General features: G+C 42.4%; 1 protein-coding gene across 3 annotated transcripts in view; it reads right to left on the bottom strand.

The window, feature by feature from the left end:
• Positions 1-1,363: 1,363 nt before the first annotated feature.
• SERTM2 (serine rich and transmembrane domain containing 2) overlaps positions 1,364-20,209 on the bottom strand; it is a 55,255-nt gene continuing 36,409 nt past the window's right edge. The window contains exons 1-2 of one of the 3 annotated variants that reach the window (XM_090061190.1): positions 12,866-13,016; positions 1,364-5,205 (exon numbers count right to left, since the gene is read on the bottom strand). In XM_090061190.1, coding sequence (XP_089917316.1) covers positions 4,303-4,581 — 279 coding nt within the window. In that variant the 5' untranslated portion in view covers positions 4,582-5,205; positions 12,866-13,016 and the 3' untranslated portion in view covers positions 1,364-4,302. Of the gene's footprint in view, positions 5,206-10,390; positions 10,826-12,865; positions 13,017-20,209 lie in introns of those variants that run through there. The other 2 variants (XM_090061189.1, XM_090061191.1) reach the window with 2 other exon arrangements.

Genomic DNA, 20,209 nt, shown 5'->3' with positions numbered 1-20,209 from the left:
CCACCTTTCCTTCCTGTCCTGTCCCTCCTGTACAGCCTATAGCCCTTGACATTCACCGCCCAGTCATGCATTGGGTCCCACCACATTTCAGTGATCCCTGCTATGTCTGGGTTGGTGTCAGCTAACAGGAGGGTGAGTTCCTTCTGCTTGTTTCCCATACTATGAGCGTTTGTGTAGAGGCATTTGAGGCCTCCTGATCACAGCATTGCCTTGGCCCCTGTCTTGTGGCTTTCAATCAGAGATGGGGGGAAATGTATTTTTGGTCCCTCTTCCTACTATAAACAAGAAAGTTTCTTGACATGGATCCCCCTCTGCTGAGGTTTGCTGTTGCAAAGTTAAATTCACTGCTGGAGCCCTGTGATGATGTAAAAATGTGTGTTTATCCAAAAACATATTCTTTAAACAACCCCCCTCTGCTCACACTCAAGGGTTTATTAATGCAGGACTAGTGTGAATATTAACAAAAACCATGCAGGTTGGACAAGCGAAGAATGAAGCCCACAGAAAGGTAAGGATTATGGTTTATGCCCATTTTTAAGGGGACTGGGAAGACAAAACTTGCCCCTGTATTAGAATAAATCTGCTGAAGAGTTTGGGGGGCATTAGGGACAACAGCGACAGCTTCTGTCTCCTGATGACTGTGGACAAGATTCAGACAGTGTGACTGATGCTGGGCTGGACTCCACCATTGCAGTGATTCACATAGAAGGGGAAATAGGTAGAGACACATGGAGCTGCCTTGTCCCAAGGATTATGCCTCTATTAGTTAAAGCCTCATTCCAGTGCCCTCCTGGGGCTAGGGTGGATGGAAGTTATCTGCCCCAGCTCTGGTGATACTGGTATCACCACAGAAAATTAACAGGGCTTACTTAATTGCATGGGTTCACAGCTGTGTTTTCGTGGCATCATACCTTCTTCTTCTGGTAGTAGATTCCTCCCAGTGATTCAACTGAAATCAGTGGGAGCACTGGAAGCTAGTACTTTACTCTACGTGAGGCAGAATCTGGCCGTAGGTGTATGATGGCAAAAGGACAAAGCCACCAGATGATTCACAATGGTTTTATACTATTTCTCTTTATGTTTAGAAAAACTGTTTTAGCAGATGGACAAGTGGGAAGCACACCAATTTGGGGAGATGGGAGGGTGATGAAATTACACCCACGGCATTACAGTGCCCATGACTCCATGCTTCAACTGCAGTTATGATTCAACATAACCAAAATAATGCCAAAGTCCATCCAGTTCTGTCAACTTAATTACAATTGTGACAGCAATTTCAGCAGTCTTGTTCCCTAGGCATCCTGTGCTCCTGAAAATTACAAGTGGGAATAAAAAAAAAAATCCAAAAGGCTCAAAATGGGAGAACATTTTTAATGAGAAAAGCCGACTTTAAAATTGCTAGCTGTGTAAAGACAACTAGTACACATACTGTGAATATATTCTTTCTAACAGAAATACGTATAGCTCTTGTAAATATCCTGTCGAGGGACCATACCAGGGTATCTGGTATACTGAGCTACGTTCTGCTTGAAACGGAGACACAAAACACTGGAAGAGTAAAGATATCTGTTGGTAGTAAAGGCTGCCTTTTCTGGCAGTGTTATTTAGAAATATAGTATCTGCCCAAATATATTCTATGATATAACTATAATCTCATATAAAATGGATCGATCCTTTATGTACAATATATTCATGAAATTTATTTTTCAACAATTAAGGAACTCTTGTTAACGCTTATAGGAACTCTAAAGGAACTTTAACAGAAAAAGCAGAAGCACAATCCTGCTGCCCACTCTTGAGAACTGGGTAATCTGATTCTGTCATCTTGCTTTACACCTAATGGCATGTAGACCATTTAGCACAATGTGCAGTTCGGTCCTGGGTCTCTCGGAGGTAGGACATTCCCTCCATGTGCAGCTGTCATGTCTGAATTGTTCTCTTCCTGTTTTAGATTAGCAATCATTACAAGGGTATAGGAAGGGTCTGGTACCCTTTCAGAAATGCCATAGAAAAGATGGCAATGAAGTTAAGATTGTGCTAGATAAATATATACTTTAACTTGCATTATTATGTGCTCTTGTTGCTAAACAAAAAGAATAAGTAAACTCATTTTGCATATCCTTTTTAGATGTCCAAGGCAGTATGACTTGGTGGCAGTATGGCATGCCAAGATTACATCCCACAGCAAGCAGAACCTGGGCTCCTTGGTACATCAGGCTAATGCTGCACTGCTAGAGATGCCATTCCTCAGAGGAAAAATAAAACTGACATCTTATATAGTCAAGTGATGACCCCTTGGCTCAAGGGTTAAGGCTGGCCTGTCTCCTGGACTACCATAAGCTTCCAGGTAAGTGTGTTCTAATGTCCAGGGCTGGATAGGTGTTATTGCTGAAAGCATATTAACTGTTGGATTTGCTCATGCAGCCACTCCACTAGGTGTTTTGCATGTTGACTTCACCTTTCTTGGGGTACTTTGTATATACAAGAAGCCATATTGACCATGATACCATTTAATATGCAGAAGCGATCTTTAAACAATATTCTAGTAGGAACAGCAGTGGCAACAACGCTAGTCCTTGATGGAAGGCAGACATGTCCAGCGTAGATGTAGCGCACCATCTTTTCCTATCGAGACAGATGAAGGAGGCAAACACCCAGTCCAGAACAGCCCAGTTGGAGAATGTAAATAAAGATACTGCAGTTTCTGAAGCCCTGGAAGAACCAGTTCATGTTATTATCACAGGGCTGTGGAGTCAGTGTCATTTCTAATTTTAGCACTGTTTGTGTGTGGGGAGTTTGTACTTTCTAGGCCCTTAGAGAGAGGGGAATTGGCAAATGATTGTATATAAAAGTGGAAAGCACCAGGGAGCTTTATCACTAGGCTAGATTTAGACTAGAGTAAAAACTATGCTAGTCAAAACTGATGACCTGTACAGATGAGTTTGAGATTATCTCTAGCTAAAAGGCTTCTTGCAAGGGATAGTGGTGCCAACATCACCAACATTATTGATATGTCATATTGGATGCTCATTTTTCTGATCCACATGAAGAAAGTCCCTGTTTATTTAACAGAGGGTAGTGTACATTTAAATATAAAGAAACTAGAAGGACTTTGCCTGTGTATCATTTCATACTTTTAATATAGTTTTTTCTTTCTTTTCCAACTGGTCTGCCAAGGTCTTGAAACTCACACCTATTTTATGGTGCTCACAGGCTTTTCTTTAAAGTTACATGCAAACTATTCAGTTATTTAAGATAACTCTAAAGTACAAAGCTACGTGTGCTGATTCATTATTGCAGTGCCAGGTTCTGGGTGCTGGCATTTTTTCAGTCTTTGTTACAGGGGAGGAGGAGAAGCATTAGGAGGATAACCCAACATGGAAAAGGTTGTGCTAAATTTGGGCCTAGTAAGATCAACAATATTAATTTAATTCACAAATGTTAACTAGCATTTTAATCATTGAGAGATACTGGAAAGTTGAAAGAAATAAGCATATTTGCAGGCAACTCAATTCCTAGAAAGGAAGGGCAGGGATGTAGAGGCAACCTGCCCCTGAGTTTTCCTTTCAAGTACTGCTCGTTTTGTGCAAATACCATTTTGCCTTTAGTTTCTTTCATTTTTAATCAACATTCTTCTTTTGATAGCTTACATGCACTATCCACCATTTGATTTTTAATGTTTCAAAGTAATTAACAGCCCCAATATGTGATGCATATTTCATTAAGCGAACATTTATATATTTCTGAAGCTGCATTTTGCAAATCTGCTATGCTGAGTAGAAAAAAAAAACACTTTTCTTCTGGAAAGCTTTTCCTTCTGGCATAGGATGGAAGTCAGGGGATTCAGAAGCCACTCTTCAGTTTTGTATGTGCCTGGTGTACTCAGTAAGCTTGTGTGACAAAAAATGTTGTTGTCTCCGCTCTTTTTACATACAAGAAATGTGTTCCTATAATAGATGGGAAGATAGCTCAGTGGATATATCTTTCGGGAAATGTTCAAGTTTCTCTTTGCTTTTTGGCTGTTATTATGGTAGCTTTAAATATTTGCTGCAAGGCTGTTTGGAGGGATCTGATTCTTTCCTGACAGCAAATAGGCTTTTATATTTCTGATTTTCTTTAGGACAAGTGTCTTCCTCTGTTCTCACTGAAATAAAACCTTTCAAAACATGTTGCTTGCAGTCCTCTTGGATACCCAACCACAGGCAGACAAAGCTTGCCATTCCCCACTCTGTACATTTGACCAAAAGGAAGCGATTCTTGACCTGAAGAATTCTTTCTTCCAGCATTTTTCCTTCTGGTGCGTTACGTGCTAGGAATCCTGCCATGCATCTCCACATCTGTGAACTGCTGGACATTCTCTGTGCTTTCTGGCGAAGTAGTGATTGGGGAGATAACATGTTTCAAGCGTAACAGCATGGTGAAGAGCAGGATGAGAAGAATGGCGAGGAGTGTCAGGAATAAACCCACGTACATGTACAAGTTGGAATATTTGTCTGTGGTCGTATCTACTTCTGTAGCCAGAGTTGGGAAGTGGGAGCGGCCAGTTAGATTCCCACGGTATTTAAAATAAATCTCAGTCATTGCTCACTGTCAGGTTTTGTCCATTTTCTCTATTCACTAGTAAACATGTTGCCTTTCCTCACCAGGCTCATGCAGAGCTGTGCAGAGAGGGCACTTACACCTGAAGGATGGAGAAGTTCTCACCAGTGCTCTGCAGAAAAAAGAGGGATATCGATGTTGGTGCTGAGGATGCCAGCCCACTGAGCTAAGCAGATTGCCCTAGAAGAGCCTTTGGGAGTCATTTCTCACATGTCCTATTAGTTACAGTGACAAAAAAAAATAATCAAATCTCACGTTTCATGTTACCACGGGGTTTTTATTTTGCCCAAATCTCTCCAGAGGATATAATGCTTCAGTCATCTTCTAGGACTGACATCTGAGTTGTTGTAAGGCTTTGTTCTTTCCAGGCTTTCCTTTTTCAGCAAACAAAGTGAACTTTCTGCCAACTGATCACACTGCAGATGATTTATCCTTAAGCAGTATGGCAGGATTGTTTTATCGCTGCTTATCTGATTGATGATCTCTGCTTTTCCTAGTTAGGAGCATCAATGAGTAGATTTAAACAGAGTTTAAAGAATATCAAGTCTTGTCTGCTTCCCACCTTTAAATGATTCTTTCATTAGGGCCAGTCAGAGATCAGCCTTCCTAAAAGGAAAAAACAGTGAGAGGAGAGAATAAAAACAACTGTTAAACAGAGCTTGTAGAGTGACAGAGATAAAAGATGATGTGAAACTGATGTCTGCTCTGATCTGTGTTTAGAGTGCTGATTCCTGCATTTGCTAGGAATTGTAAAGAAATGATTAAGTGAATCAATTGACGTGATCCTGTAAAGTATCCAGAGACTAGGAAAAACATTATGTGTAAATAAAGGCACATTATACCTTTAGAGGAAGGATACTATTACTTTGCTTATTTCACAAAGAATTCCTAGTCCAGCATTCAGTCTTGTGGATGGAGAAGTGCCTGCAAAATCCTACTAACTTCCTATATATGGAGCCCTGCAAGTCTTATCTTAGCTAAGATCACAGGTACTAGGTACTTAGCTGAAACCATAGGTAGGAACTGTGCCTGTGTGCGCACCCACACGTATTTCCCTTACATAGAAATACCATTTCCAGTCATTTCTGTCCCATGCAGATCTTGACATTTCCAAATTAATTCTTGTTCTGAGCTGGAACAGAGAATCAACACGTCGAAATTGCTCACAGAACAGAAATTCAGAAATAAAATTGATTCAGAAATGTCCAAAGGTTTCATATTGAAGAAGTAAAAATGTTTTGCTTGGATAACGTTGAAGGATTATAACATAATGTGAAGTATTTGCCACGTAACAAACGCTGCAGTAGAGCATAAAAGACCAAATGAAACAGGAAGTCTAAACAATTTGATTCAGTCCTTTTCCACTGGAAATTTCACTAAAATTGACCTGTTCTTGCAAAACGCCTTGGTTTTGACCACATGGCATTTTCTGCCAGAAAGTGGTTCTGCTTAAAAGCTTTCAACCATTTCTGTGCATAAGCTGGTGCCCTATGCTCTTCTGGAGGAAGAGCAGTACATTTTAAATTCCCTGCAGGTCCTCTCGGTGCTACTGCCAAACTGGCCCAAGGGTTCGTTCTGTAACACGTCCTCTGAAAGTGCTCGTCATGGGGTGCAAACCCCATGCTGACCAAAGAGGGGTTAAAGAGCACCCCTAGGTTTAGTCCTGCCTTGCTACATCCGGGCTGGCTCTTGGGTTTAGGAAATGGGAAGGAGGAGGGAACCTAGCAACTGTAAGCAGTTGAAAGATGAACTAATAGGTGGTTTCTGGTGGCCGGGGAAGAAGCTCGGTTAGGGCCAGGAATTGTTTGGGCAACTTCCAACCTGGTATTTTGATAAGAGAGACCAGGCCTTGCCTGGCCTGGCAGTTTGATAAGAGCCTGTGGCTGGGTGCCGAGGAGGGTGCTGAATGCTCAGCCTGGCTGGGCTGAATGGATACCTGTTGTTGTGTTGCTGCTGGATTCTCACCAAGGGACTCTGTTACTGTGGGGGTAGGGGGCGAACTCTATTTCAAGCCGTAGCCATCTACATGGCTGAAGACTATGTGGAAGAATTGAGGCAGAGTGGCTACATTCCCCCGACCCTGTATTTTTGGGCGGTGGGAGTGGGCTGATGCTGGCATAACTGCCTTTACCTCACTTCCAGGCTTGCTGGAATACCCCTTAGTTTCAAACAGTACTGAAATGATGACATAAATTAAGGAATATCGGGCAGCTTGTGCCTGATAGTACGACGGCCGAGCTGGGCTGTGCTGCTGGTGTGGTCCGCTGGAGCCTGTGTTATAAGTGTAAAGCAGCGCTGCTCTATGCCCTGGCGCGGAGGGAGGTACGCTGGTATCATAGTCCCAGTTGCTGCTCTAACTCCTGCCAGCCCATTAGCTCTAAGGGCTGCAAATGAGTCAGCCTCCTACAAAAGCCACATGAATTAACGGAAAAAAACGTGGAAGAAAACCACGTTTCCAGTTAGCCTGGGGAGTAAGCCCGTTGTTCCTGGGTGATTTGTGTTTGGCAGCCTATATGCTTGAAGCTGAAGTGTCAGCGGTAGTGTTTCTGTAGCACAATTTCCCCTTGCCCAGGGAGTGCTGTTTCTCAGTTAACCCGATGGGAGCAGGATTGCTACTGGGCCTCAAGGATTAAGGGCCTTGTCACATGTTGACTTGCAAGAGCTGGAAGTTACTGAGGTGCTGCGATGTATTCGTGTTAGGAGATGACCCATGTCTGAAAGGGAACAACTTTGCAATGCCGTGAGGGCACTTAATACATGCTAAACTGCTTGAAGGCGAATTTGTTTGCATTTTAACTGCACTTAGTAAGAGTTAAGTTGAATGTGTGAAACAGATTCCCTAGTATTTTGGATTCCTACAGGACAGTGAGTGAAAGGGGAGTATTGGAAATGAAAAGCACATAAAAGCAAGTCCTATTAAAGTTCAGCAGGACTCCTAAATCCTCAATCCCTTCAATGCTTTTGCAAATCTCCCTCAAAACTCCCATCAGCAACATAAGACATCTGGACTGCCAAGACAGAAGCAGCTAGTTTTGCCCAAGTAATTAATGTAAGTTATTTACTTCAGACTGTCACATTTTATGTCAAGTGATTTTTTATAGCTAACCTGCCAAATTCCTAAGAAATAAGGAAAGACATGGATTGGATCTTAGAAAAACAGTGTGCCTTTAATGACTGTGTTTTTATAATAAGGCGAGTTATCAGCAAGTAATCACCCATCTTCCTGGGAGCAGAAGGTTAAAATCAAAGTGCTAAATTGACCTCAAACAGATTAGGAGGAATCTGTCTCTCAGCACTTCAAAATCCTCTGTCATTTCTTCTCTACCACAGCCCTCTCCCATTGCTTTCTCCAAGCCAAAACCAAAAAAACCAAAAATTACATAAACACACTTCTACCGAACCAAACCAAATATTCTTGGATTTCCATGTTTCATCATTTCCAACTAAGAGTGATTTCTGGGTGTCTCCATTTTTTGGAGCCCAAACTGAGGTAGCTTGGAGGTATTTGGTTTCCACGGGGGCATGTGCCTAGCCCTGTGGGGGTATCAGGTCCTTTTTTAGTGTTTTTGAGAACTAGAGATCTGAGACACCAAGTTATGGGTGACTTTGGAAATGTGGACCATGGCATTAATTACCTGTTCGTTATGAAAAGGTGCCCTTGAAAACAGAAGGTCTCAAGTTACTAAAGTGCTGCACTTTTTCCATCCTTAATTTACTTTCTGCCCTAGTGGGCTATGCCTGCTATGAGTCCTTAATAGGAGAAAAAGAAAAAGAGGAGACAGCTGAGAAGGGAGAGCATAAATGAATTTGTAGCTGGCCTTAGGGAGAAAACTAGCAGGGAAGGATCCATATAACAAGCTTCACTATGTTGGCCTGGTAAGAAATAAGACATGGAAGGGGCTTGTCCATTTATACCCACTGTAGTTCGATACGACTTCTCTGCCTGTAATGAAGTGCGATCGATATGCAGTCTAACACATTCTTTGAGTAAAGCACAGAACATTGCCCTTGCCCCATTTCTGCTGATAACTTAGCAAGTAGAGAAATCCAGAGCCTGCTTCTGTCCCTAAGGACAAGAGCGGCTAATGGCTTTACCTACTTAGAAATTAGGCTGTTTGAGGCGAAGGACATTAATCTGGAATTTAGGGCACAATCATTAATTACAAACCAAGACCTTAAAATTAATGAACTTTTACTGGGCAGTTATTAATAAAAGGGAGAGATTAATGTTGGAGATTATTAATAGTGGAAATTTAGCCTGGATTTTATTTCTATAAATGTTTTAATACAGAATTGTTGGTAACAACCAAGGGACTTCCGTTATTTGAACTGTTGAAAGCTGAGAAATTAACTCTGCCCTTTCCAGAGATGATTCCTTTACCATCATGCCCCATAAAAAGAATTTCAGATTTAAATACTGGAATTTGAAATTCTGTTGTCATTGTCTCTTTGGACAAATGACCAGTTGCTTGACTTTTGCAAAAGTTTCCTTTATTTTCACAGAAGTTGATGGTACAATATTTCAAGCTGTTTTCTGCAACACTTCATCCTGCTACCTAGCAGTGGAGGCTGAATGCACATAGAAGTAGGTAAGCCAATCTGATAAGGAAAGATGTTTCACAAAACCAATCTATAATGCAAGTTAAGATTGCAGCTGTTTGACTCAGAATAAGAAGGTCTCTCCATCTACCTTCGGGAGCATCCAATTTAATCAAAAAATGTTCAGTAGATGTTTATTAAATGGAAGTAGAAACCAAATCCCCTAAGATCCAAATTGCTCATCAAAACTTACTTCTTAACAGTCTCTTCATTACTGGGACAGTCCAGTCCAGTCCTGAGAGGCATAGAGTACTCTTGGCTGCCATTGACTTCAGTGGGTGAAAACTTGGTTCCAGAGACTTTTATTAAAATGAGATAATTTAGTTTTGAGTGAGGATTAAATTAAGCTAGTTACCTGGTCTAAAAAATAATAGTAGTACCAGAAGTGGTAGCTTGGTACAAAATATCATCACATGATTGTGCCCTCAAAGTATGTAGCAGAGAGAGAAAGAACAGTGGGCCATGTCCTGAAAGGAGCTGACCTCATACACCCCAAAGGTGGAGCCAAAAGGAGTTGAGCAATCTTGGCAACTTAGCATTCGGCCAGTTTGTAATAATACCCCAGCACTAACCCACTCCATACCTTACAGCGTATTATAGGAATAGAAATTGATTGGAAATCTGTAGGGCAAGATGAGACTAATCTACAGCTGCAGAAAATGCTCTTATCCAGGTAGATGCTCCCCTTTAGTTTCTGTAATCAGGAAGTTTTAAGACTTAACGAAGCATCTCTGAAACTGGGGGCAGCCTTGGGGAGCTGTTTTTGCAGTCCCACCTAATACTAAAACTAGCAGAAAGAGCTGAGAATAGAAATAAGCAGAATGACTTTTGTAGCAAGAGGGGTAATCTGAAGCCACTCGTGGGTTTTCTTAATCTAGTAGTTCAACCTTCATTTGTTTGGCTGGCCACTGCAGAAAGATCTGGTATTGAACACAAGCACTATAGTATGCATTATAGATAGATTGTACTTAAAAAAAAAAAAAAAATCAATATTGAATAAGTACAAAAAGCATTTAAAATATCAATTCCACCTATGTCTTGCCTTTTCTCCAGTAGGGATTTAAAAGCGGTTTTGTTTTTCAGAGGCAGATGGTATATTTTTGTTTTCACAGTAAGGTGTAAAATAACATGTCAGAGCCTCAGCTATACCAGCCTGCATGATAATAGATGAGAATTTTAAAAGCATAATTACCTTTCAAAGCAAGCAGAATTGTTGGGGCTAAGCATGAAAGTATCTGGTTCAGACGATGAACTTGCCGATGATCTGCCTAAGAACATCTATCTCCCTTTGGATAAACAGGTTTTTGAAGAAAGATTCGTCTCTGGAGCCAAGATATTTTCTTTCTTCCCAAAAAGCACAAGTGCACTTTCTTCTTTGCTCTTGAACTGAAGGTTTTGCAACACAGTAGTCAGGGATGACTCTTATTCCAGCTCTTGAGATGCCAACTGACAGCCTGATTTAAGAGCATAAATGCTGATATTCATCCTTCACGTGCAACAAGAGAGAGGAGGGGAAAGTCTTCTATTCAAGTGCCTGAATGCTTGAATGGAAGCAGTCTGAGCCAGCCAGTTCCCTCCTTTGGCTGCTGTAGGCAACAGTTAGATTGTAGAAGGCAAGGTAGCTCTCTTCCAGCACTGCTATACCTCATCAGGGGAGAGAGGGAAAGCAGAGGCTGCAAGCTACACTACAAGCAAAGTTTGTGCAAGCCTTTCTTTAACCCTTTAGAGCTAACGGGCAGCAAATGGACTCAGCTATGTACACAGCAGCCAGACATGAAGTAAATCTTAACCCTGGAGGAGAAATCAGTTAACTTTTCCATAGTCTCTGGAGAGTGCATAGGGCTTTATTTAACACCTAATGGTGTGTTTGCTAGAAAAACCTCACTGCAGACTTAATGAGCAACAGCCTAAACAATTCCTTCTGTCTGTGGGATGAAAGCATCTTTTACAGGAGGAGACCACTGTGATTGTATTCCTTATTGGCATCAATGGCTCGTGATTGGCATTGATGTCTCGTGAAATGGAATTAGAAATGTTGCTCCTAAGCTTCGGATTGAAAGACACTGTATTGGCTCTTTCCTGTGAAACAAGGCAAAGCTTCACCTGTGGTTATGAAGCCATAATTCACATGTAGTAGCATCTCCCACCTGAGAACTATAAAGCATTGCACACAGTGCATTAAGCGCCACAGCTGTGAGGCAGAGCAATGTTATTTTCACCACTTTACAGAAGTGGGACTCCAAACACAGAGAGGTCTAAGTGACCTACTCAGGGTGACAGAACAAATTAGTGGCAGTCAAGATGACATCCCAGGAACCTCAGTCTACTCATTAAACCATTAGACCAATGTACCTCAATCAGTTGCAGACCAGCAGCCAATTATTTAAATCCCCAAATACTTGTGACCCCTTTACATTTACTATCCGAGTCAAAAACATATTAGGATAAGTCTATTACCTGGGTAGGTGTGGTCTGAGAGGGTGGCAGAGAGACACGGCCCTTGGAGGGAAGTGAGACAGTACGATTTTCTTTGTTTTATTTTGTAAAATCATTTTCTATCTCTCCCATTTGCCTTTTATGACAACAGTACTGAGGCACAATTCTGCCAGCAGCACGTATTGCACTCACCAGCCATTTCACTGCAGTGGGAGAAGATGTTTCCCTCCTCAGGAAAGGGACAAGGGACACGTTCAGGTGGGAGAGCAATCTGGCAAGCCTAAGCAAGCTAATAGTAAGGCAGGCCACTTTCTTTAGTGGGCAGGTGGTGTCCACTGAGTCACAGTGGGCAATGGAGGAGTGGTACATTTTAGTGTGGCAATTAGAAGAGTGGGCTCCATCCTGCATCTCGGCACGCATGATAGAGAGAAAAGGGAATAAATCAGCAGGACATGGAAGGAGCTCTTCCTGCTCCACTCTTTCAGCTATGGTGCATAGATTTTGTGCTAATATGGAAAATTATTTATAAGCATCCCTTGTGTTCATACATGCAAGTGTGCACATATACATGCAAGCGTGTGTGTACACATGCGTGTGCACACACACACATACCCACCTACCCTTTCTTGCCTTCTCTGTGTCCATGTAGGGTTGCACATCAATAAGAAAGCCGTTTCCATTGAAGACTGATTCCCAAAATGAACTTTGCTTCTCAGACTACTTTCTAGTGGACCTGCATGCACTAGAAAGAATAAGACAGTGTCCACTACATAATGGAAGTCCGAACTGATTGTCCAAGGCTTGAACTGAGCCACAAGAACTGAATGCCTTGTCTACGGGTACAGATAGCATATGAGACACAAGTGAAGGCACCGTGGGCTTGGGGGATGGCTTCACTGCCTGCATTGTATCCATTCTTCTGGGGTTTCAGTTTCCAGAATTGACAAAGACTAAGAAAAAATGAACTTCCCTCTCAAAAAGCTAAGTCAAGCCTTTCAAATTCATTTCTTTCTGATTTGGTTTCCTCTTTCCTTTTTAGTGCATTATTACCCCCGATAGCAAGCCTGGCAGTCACACAGCCTACACCATGGACACTGAATCCCCCCATTACCCTGCAGCATGGACAAACTGAGTCTGAAGGAACAGGAATCTATAGAGAGAGATTGACCCCAAATTTGTTCACTGGATTTTTTTTTGAAAAATTCTTTATAAACAAACCGTCTTCACTTACCCCGCAGATCCCAAGCAGATAGCCTTGCAGGTGAAAGCATATAGGTCTTGCTTAGCTAGGAATGCATTTTTACAGCTGAGTTATGAGCCCCTGGAAAAAGGCAAGTGTATAATTGAAATGCTGAGACCCCTGACACACACACTGCTGGCAGGCACAGCTGAAATGAAATGCCCTATCTCCCTATCAGTAGATCTGCTCTTCTCTGCTCCAGTTATTTTTCCTTTGATGATGTTGCAGTAAATTGTCTGTCCCATTGCAGAGCAGCACCACTGTTTGCTGGAGGGCCAGTCCCATATTTCTTGTTTTCTCTCTGGCAGGGTATAATAAAGATAAATGCATTTGAGAAAATGCTGCAATTTTCCAGCTGAGTCTGGTAAATACTTGGCTGGTTGAATGGCCCCTAAGTCACTAAGATACATGTAAGGCTTCTTCCTTATTGTCTTCCTTGAGCTGGCCAAAATAAAAAGAATCATGCATACCAAGAGACGTGCAAGATCAAATCTTCTTGGAGAAATGCATGAGTTTTGCCAGTTGATGCCATTTGCCAACAGCTGTTGAAAATTTAGGGGTGCAGGATCAAGAGTTGCTTAAAATGTAACCTCTGTGAAACTTCACATCCATACCTGTTTTATATAAACCTGCTTCCTGTATTGGACCTATCATTTCAATGGCGACTTTTTTGCTCTGCATGATCCTAGTCTTGTCTTATAATATTTTGGACTTAATAAACCATAAGCAATATGCTTGTTTCAGAAACCTTGATAAGGCATGTACAAGATGTTCCTGTAGTATAGGGGATGATCTATGATACAAGGATTTTGTCCCATGAACAAGATGTGTATGCTGTATTTTTGGATCTTGAAATATTGCTTTCAATATAGATGCAGTTAACAAAGAAAGGGCATGTGCCTTTCGAAACCCCTTCTTCCCTCACTCATCTGCTATTGAGCCCTTTCATGATTCTTCAACAGATATCACCAGCCTCAAACTCAAGTGATCTCCTGTGATTACTGAATAGGGTTCTGTGTGGGGAAGATTCAGAGCCAAGGTGAAGTGTCTCTTTTCTGCACTCAACAGAGATTTGCAAATTCTGGGACTCTGACATTCACACAGTTGGAGCCCTCTGAAATACTGTGACCAAAACCCGTAGCTGAAGTCGAAGCCCCAGCTGTGAAGGCTTGAGAGCATTTTAGCTGACCTGTAATTTTGAATTGGGAAAGGATTGAACCTTGTTCTGTGTTTGGGAATATTGTTCATACTGCATGCACAGCTTATTGGAGATCACTGGCTGCTTCTTTCTCTATACACAAGTATTCTGCTAGCAATGATTTCTCCTCTGTCATCACAACTTCTTTTCCCCTGACCCATAAGCAGCAAAACCTCCTGTTCTTATAAGTCAACAGATGATTTTCCCTGAGTGAAGTCTATGAGGTATGGTCTTAAGTAGAAATCAGTTTTTTATCTCATGATACTCTAGCTAACTGGACTTGGGCTGACTTATGGAAATCTAGGATGTATTCATCCTGTAACTCCATCTTTCCCCTGGGAACAGTCTTAGAAAGCCGGGCCAGATGGTTTGACTATTAGCTCAGCTCCACGAGCTGCTCATATTATTAATTGCACATGGCCATAGTACTTCTACATCCTCATGGCATTTTACCAATATTCACTTAACCTTCAAACCCTCCACAGCAGGACACAGGGAGGGAAGTATATGTGGGCTTCCCAGTTCTCCATGTTAGTAGCTTTGGCCCAGCTAGTGGCTACTAGAGACAAGTCTATTGCTGGCTACTTTGCAGAACTGCACAAAGTCTTCTCAAGTGCCTGGGGAGCATAGCTACTGCCTTTATGTTTAGGAGCATGCTCTATACAACCTCCTTACTTGCCAGGCAGTTATGTTGGTAGGTGAACTATAGGGGGAAGGCTGGTGTCCCTACCCCAGCCTGACCCATTTGCAATTATGTTCAAAAACCTATGGAAGATGGGTGAGCTTCCAGAGGAATGGAAAAGGTCAAATGCAGTACTTACCTTTACAACAGGGGAAAAGGAGGACCATGGGAATTATAGATTGGTCAGCCTGACTTCAATATCTGAACAATATTAAGGGAAAAAAAAATCATTAAACAATTGTGTATGCCTAGAGGCTGATAAGGTAAAAAAGTAATGGCCAAGGTGGATTTGTCTAGAATAAATTATGTCAAGTCAATTCCTTCTTTTCTAGAGCTGGTCTACTGAATGGAGGAGGCAGTAGATGTGATACTTCTTGACTCTTGCCCCATGTGGTATTCACATAGGCAAACTAGTGAAATGCTGTATGGATAACACTACTTTTAGATGGGTGTATATAACTAACTGAAAAAGACACACATAGAGAGTAGTTATCAACAGTTTTCTGTCAAATGGGAAAGACGTATACAACAGAGTGCTGTAGGAACCTGTCCTGAGCACAGTTCAGTGCAATATTTTCATTATTGACTTGGATGAGGAATAGAGAATGGACTTTAAAAATTTGGAGACAGCAAAGAAGCTGGACAGGTTGTAAGGGCTTTGGAGGACAGGTGTAGACTGCAGATGATTTTCTGCATTGGAAAAAATGGTCTGACTTCAACAAGATGGAAATCAATTAAGACAAGTGAAAATCCTACTCTGAGGAAGGAAACGTCAAATGCACATATACAAAGTGGGAAATAACTAGGTTGGCATCCGCACTGGGAATGAAAAACACAATACTCTTGGAAAAAAAGGCCAATGTCATTTTGGGAGACATTAACAGGAGAATCATATATAAGAGCTAGCAGGTAATTACTCTGCTCTGCTAAGCACTGGGTGAGCTGGAGAACTGTGTTAAGTTTGGGGCACCTGAATTTAAGAAAGAAGTAGACAAATTGGAAAGAGTCCAGAGGGAAGCAGCAAGAATGACAAGCAATTTAGAAAAAGTGACCTATAAGGAAAGGTTGAAAGAAGTGGGTTTGGGTTTGTTTAATATTAGAAAATAGAAGCAAGTGTAAGAACATAAAAATTTTCCAGGCTGTGAAGACTTGACAGGTGGCAATGATCAGTTGTTCTCTATGACCTCCAAAGGTAGGGCAAGAACAAATCAGCCTAATTTGCAGAAAGGAAGATACCTATTTAGATTTGTTTTCTCTTATTATCTAACCAATATGGATAGTGAAGCACTACAGGAAGCTACCTAAGGAGGCTGTCAAATTCCTATCGTTAGAAGCCTTTAAGAGCAGGCTACATAAATAGCTATTAGAGATGACCTAAGTATACTTGGTGTGGCAGATAAACATTTATCTTGCAAAGAAGAAGAGGGCTTACTGCTTTCTAGTTGATCCACTGCAACTGTTTTATCTGTCCACTCCTATCTTACTGTAAGTGAAGTTAAAATACGGTAACTTGACCTTGTTTCACTCAGAGCTAAGTTGTCTTGGTTTAGTTTTCATTCACCACAAGATAGGAGCAGGCTGACAAAATAGTTACAACAGATTCTCTTGAACAATGGTGAATCTCCCCCACTTTTAAAGTGGTGGTATTATTCATCTGTCCATGTCCTTATCCTGCCTCAGTGGAGGAGGATGAGCTAGGTGATCACTTGAAAGCCCTTCCAGCCATATATTTCCATAATTTCTATTATTTATATCTATGGAAGTGTTTAACAGATGCCCACTGGAATGTGATGATCTTAAGAAGAGGCATGAACCAGAGCCTCCTGCTTCTGAGATGCACCTTTTTCTGGAAAATCTCCTTAGGTGGCTTACAATACACCCCTGGCATTGCACTCAGGTGCAGACAGTGGAGATGCTTGGGGGCATGCCTACAGCATAGTGTGAGGATATGGCTCCATCTGCACTGCAGAGCTGATTGCACCACAGTTGGACGCCCCTAAGCTGGCTTCAACTGAGCTCTCTTGGGTTTTAGTAGTAGCAAGGATGTGATAGCAGTATGAACTAGTGGCCTGAGTAAGTTCCCAGGGTCCCTGCTTGACTTGTGCAGCCTGTGCTGGTGTCTGGGTTGCCAGAGTGCCTCTATCCAATACCTGGTCCAGCTGGTTGAAAGTTAGCACAGGAATGTCTGCATGTGCTATAGCCACGCTTGTGGCTGAAGTGTGTGCTTGCTCACAGGTGCACAACTTAGCCCATTACAAGGGATAGGCCTGTGATGGAGAGATGCTGGCCCTGTTTTATGAAAGGAGTGAACAAAGAGTGTTGTTGTCATACGCTGTGTTGGAGAGCAGGTCCTGGCCCTTCAATTCGCTGCAACAGATTTTGTAATGGATGCTTCAACAAAATTTCCATGTCGGATCTCTGAGCATGGTGCTATGATGGTTACAAACCAGGAGTCCAGTCTGCCTGGGTCAATGCAGCTGCTGGGTGTTTTAGGAACATTTATCATTTGCGTTGCTATTTTAAGTATTCAGTGGTCATACACAGGATGCTACATGCAGAGCAGCCTTGGAGTATGAATTTTGTGTCATTGTGATAAATAAACTTATGAAGAGGAAGGGAGTATTTTAAATCCCAGAGATGGTATAAGCACCAGATTACAGGGATTGCATAGAATAGTGTGAGCCTCAGCTCTGCATTTCAAGCAGGGCCAGCTGAAACAGTCAATGCTGACTCTCAGCTTTTCCAGGTCCATTTGTGAACCAGCAAGTGGGACAGATTTCCTTGCTTCCTTTGCAGGGTTTTTACAGTCCTTCTCACAGCAACTCCTGGTAGGAAGGTGGATTGTCTGCATTCATCATTACAGTGAATAGATTAAACATATCTGGCCCTGTCTGTAATAGATAATTTAAGTATTACAGTGCCTCACCACGTGTCCATGTACCAAAATGTTGCTCACAGTGCACAAGCATTCACACCACAGTGGAGCCACTCTCGCTCCACTCCTGATGAGTATAAAGTAGGGGGTGACAGTGGCCAGAAGTGATATTTTACGGGTACTAATGAATGAAGCTCTTCCATCGCAATGTTCTGTGGCATGTGTTGATCTCATTCCCCCATCTTTCAGTGAAGACAGAAGGTCAGAGAGGAGATGAGCTCCCTGTTTTTCAGAGGTGCTGATTGAGCATACGAGCTCCACAGGACTCTCCAATTCTCAGCACCTTTCAAAATCAAATGGCTGAAGCTTCCAGGGTCAGAGAGCAAGTCAGGGGTACAGCTAGGGATAGCTCCTGGCTCTCTGATCCCAAGTAGTACACTTAACCTCTCCTTTGAAATAAGGTAAATCCCAAATTTCCCATCCTCAAGAAATTCAATTCAGTTCCTAGGTCCAAGGGACTTGGGTGAATTTCTAGAAGCTCTTGTAGTCTGTTTGGGTCTGGGCCATTGCTGGAATACATTCCTGATCCCATGTGAGCATAGCAACCCCTTTTCATTTTCATTAGTTGAAATAGGCATTGATATTAGAAGTCATTATTTAGGCTTGTTTTACGGTCCAACTGTGCTGCTTCACAGATGATCTTAACAAGACTGATGACCATGTACAGTGAATATTAACAACTAATCCTTTTCTAGCAACAAGGTAATGGACTGTCTTCCATGTGAATAGGCTGCTTTCCTTCATGACATACAAATAATCCATGCGGACAAGGTGGCATTTGGCAGGAATTCAATAAAAAACAGAATTTACTAACATTCACAATTTCTACAGTGGGGCTGTGTCTCTGAGGAGAAACAGCAGAGAGCCACAACAACAGGGCCAGCAATTTCAATGTCACTTAATCAGTGCATATTTCTGCTGGCATGTTCCATCTCTTTTTCCTGAAATTCTCCATATTCCTGATGGATCCTGCAAGATGCTCCTGCTCTTTCCCAGCTTCGCTGTCATCCTCCCACCACGCATCTCTGCCCCTCTTCTCTCCTCCTCCATTACAATCCTGGAAGGGTTATTTCCCATCGGTGTTGAGTAATGCTGCTCCTTGAGCAAACAGATGAGTCACTCTTCAGACATCTGGCATATTCCTTTCCATGTGGTGGAAATGATCTTGATGCCTCTACACAGCATCAGTCTGGGAACTAGGCCCTTTTGGCCCCAAAGAGCCATGTTGACACCAGCAGGGTCCATGCAGATTTCTGCCCACAGGAACAGCTCATAGGACTATTGCTATTAGATGTGATAGTTGACTCCGTGAAAGGTGGCTGGTTTCACAGCACAGACAGTGCTCAAGGCAGTCTCAAATGGCAACATGTACATTAAAATCTAATTACAATTGCAAGGCAGTGCACATGACTTTATCACATGCAATGGCACCATGCTAGAATGGATAGGAATGAAAGTACTGAAGGAGAGAAGCTAGGTGGAAAAGGGCTTGATCCAGTACCGTAGCAAAGCGGGGTGCGGGTGAGGCAATCGCCCTGGGCGCCGAAGTGAAGGGGCGCCAACAGGCACTGCCAAGCTGGGGCAGGGCGCAGGATGGAGTCGCGAGTGGCTTGTTTGGGGAGGGGGTGCAGGGACAGAGAGAGGGTGGCTCCCACTGCTGCATGCACTCCAGGGCAAGCATGGGGGGGCATGTGCCCCCCGGGTCTGTATGCAGGCCAAGGGCGGGCTGTCACTGCAGGCTTGCCCTGGGCGCCAAACTTCCTTGCTACAGTACTGGCTTGATCTGTACAGCCTCCCTGAAATGTTGGGTTTTTGCAGATCCAAGACTTAACTTTGGTTTGAGCTCAAATCTTACAAGCCAAGAAAACGAACTTCCTGGCAAGGATCCTTTCAGGCCTAGCTTTAGAAGCTTTTTAAACATTCAGAGATCTGCCTTGTCCTATCAAAGGCTCCCAAGCAGATCACAAAGTCCACTGCACAGAAGAAACAGATATGGGTCAAAGGAAGTGCTAACTGGAGAAGTAGCTAAGTCACTTTCTTATGCCTCTTGCATTACTTATGTGTTTCACCATTAACAGATGGCTTTGTGCCTGTATTCAGAGGGGACCATCTCTTCATTTACAACTATTAAATAATAATGACAGCAGTTCATCTTGAGAGGAAAATGCTGTGAGCAGAACACCGTAACATCACATATCAGTTCTTTAGGAATGTTAGTCTTAAAGAAAAAGCATTTTTTTCTGTCTCATTTGCATAATGTCACAGGAGAAAACTCTGTCCCACCCACACATTTGGTTTCAGATATGACCATTTTCAGCAAGAAGCCAATGAACTCCACCAAAATACAACTGACTGGAGCATGGTGTATTCTTTAGAACAGGGGGCTTAAAAAACAATGACTAACTCAACAGATCTACTCTTTGCTCTGCCATTGATTTGCCCTATGATTTTGAGCAAGTCACTTAATCTGTCTGCATTTCATTGCACCTATCTGTAAAATCAGGAATGATACTCACCTAC

Source organism: Crocodylus siamensis, chromosome 8 (genome assembly GCF_052110815.1).
Source record: "Crocodylus siamensis isolate JL-2025a chromosome 8, ASM5211081v1, whole genome shotgun sequence".
In the NCBI taxonomy this organism is placed as follows: Eukaryota; Metazoa; Chordata; order Crocodylia; family Crocodylidae; genus Crocodylus; species Crocodylus siamensis.
The sequence above is the reverse complement of the archived record's forward strand: the minus strand, read 5'-3'. Positions and strand labels throughout refer to the sequence as shown.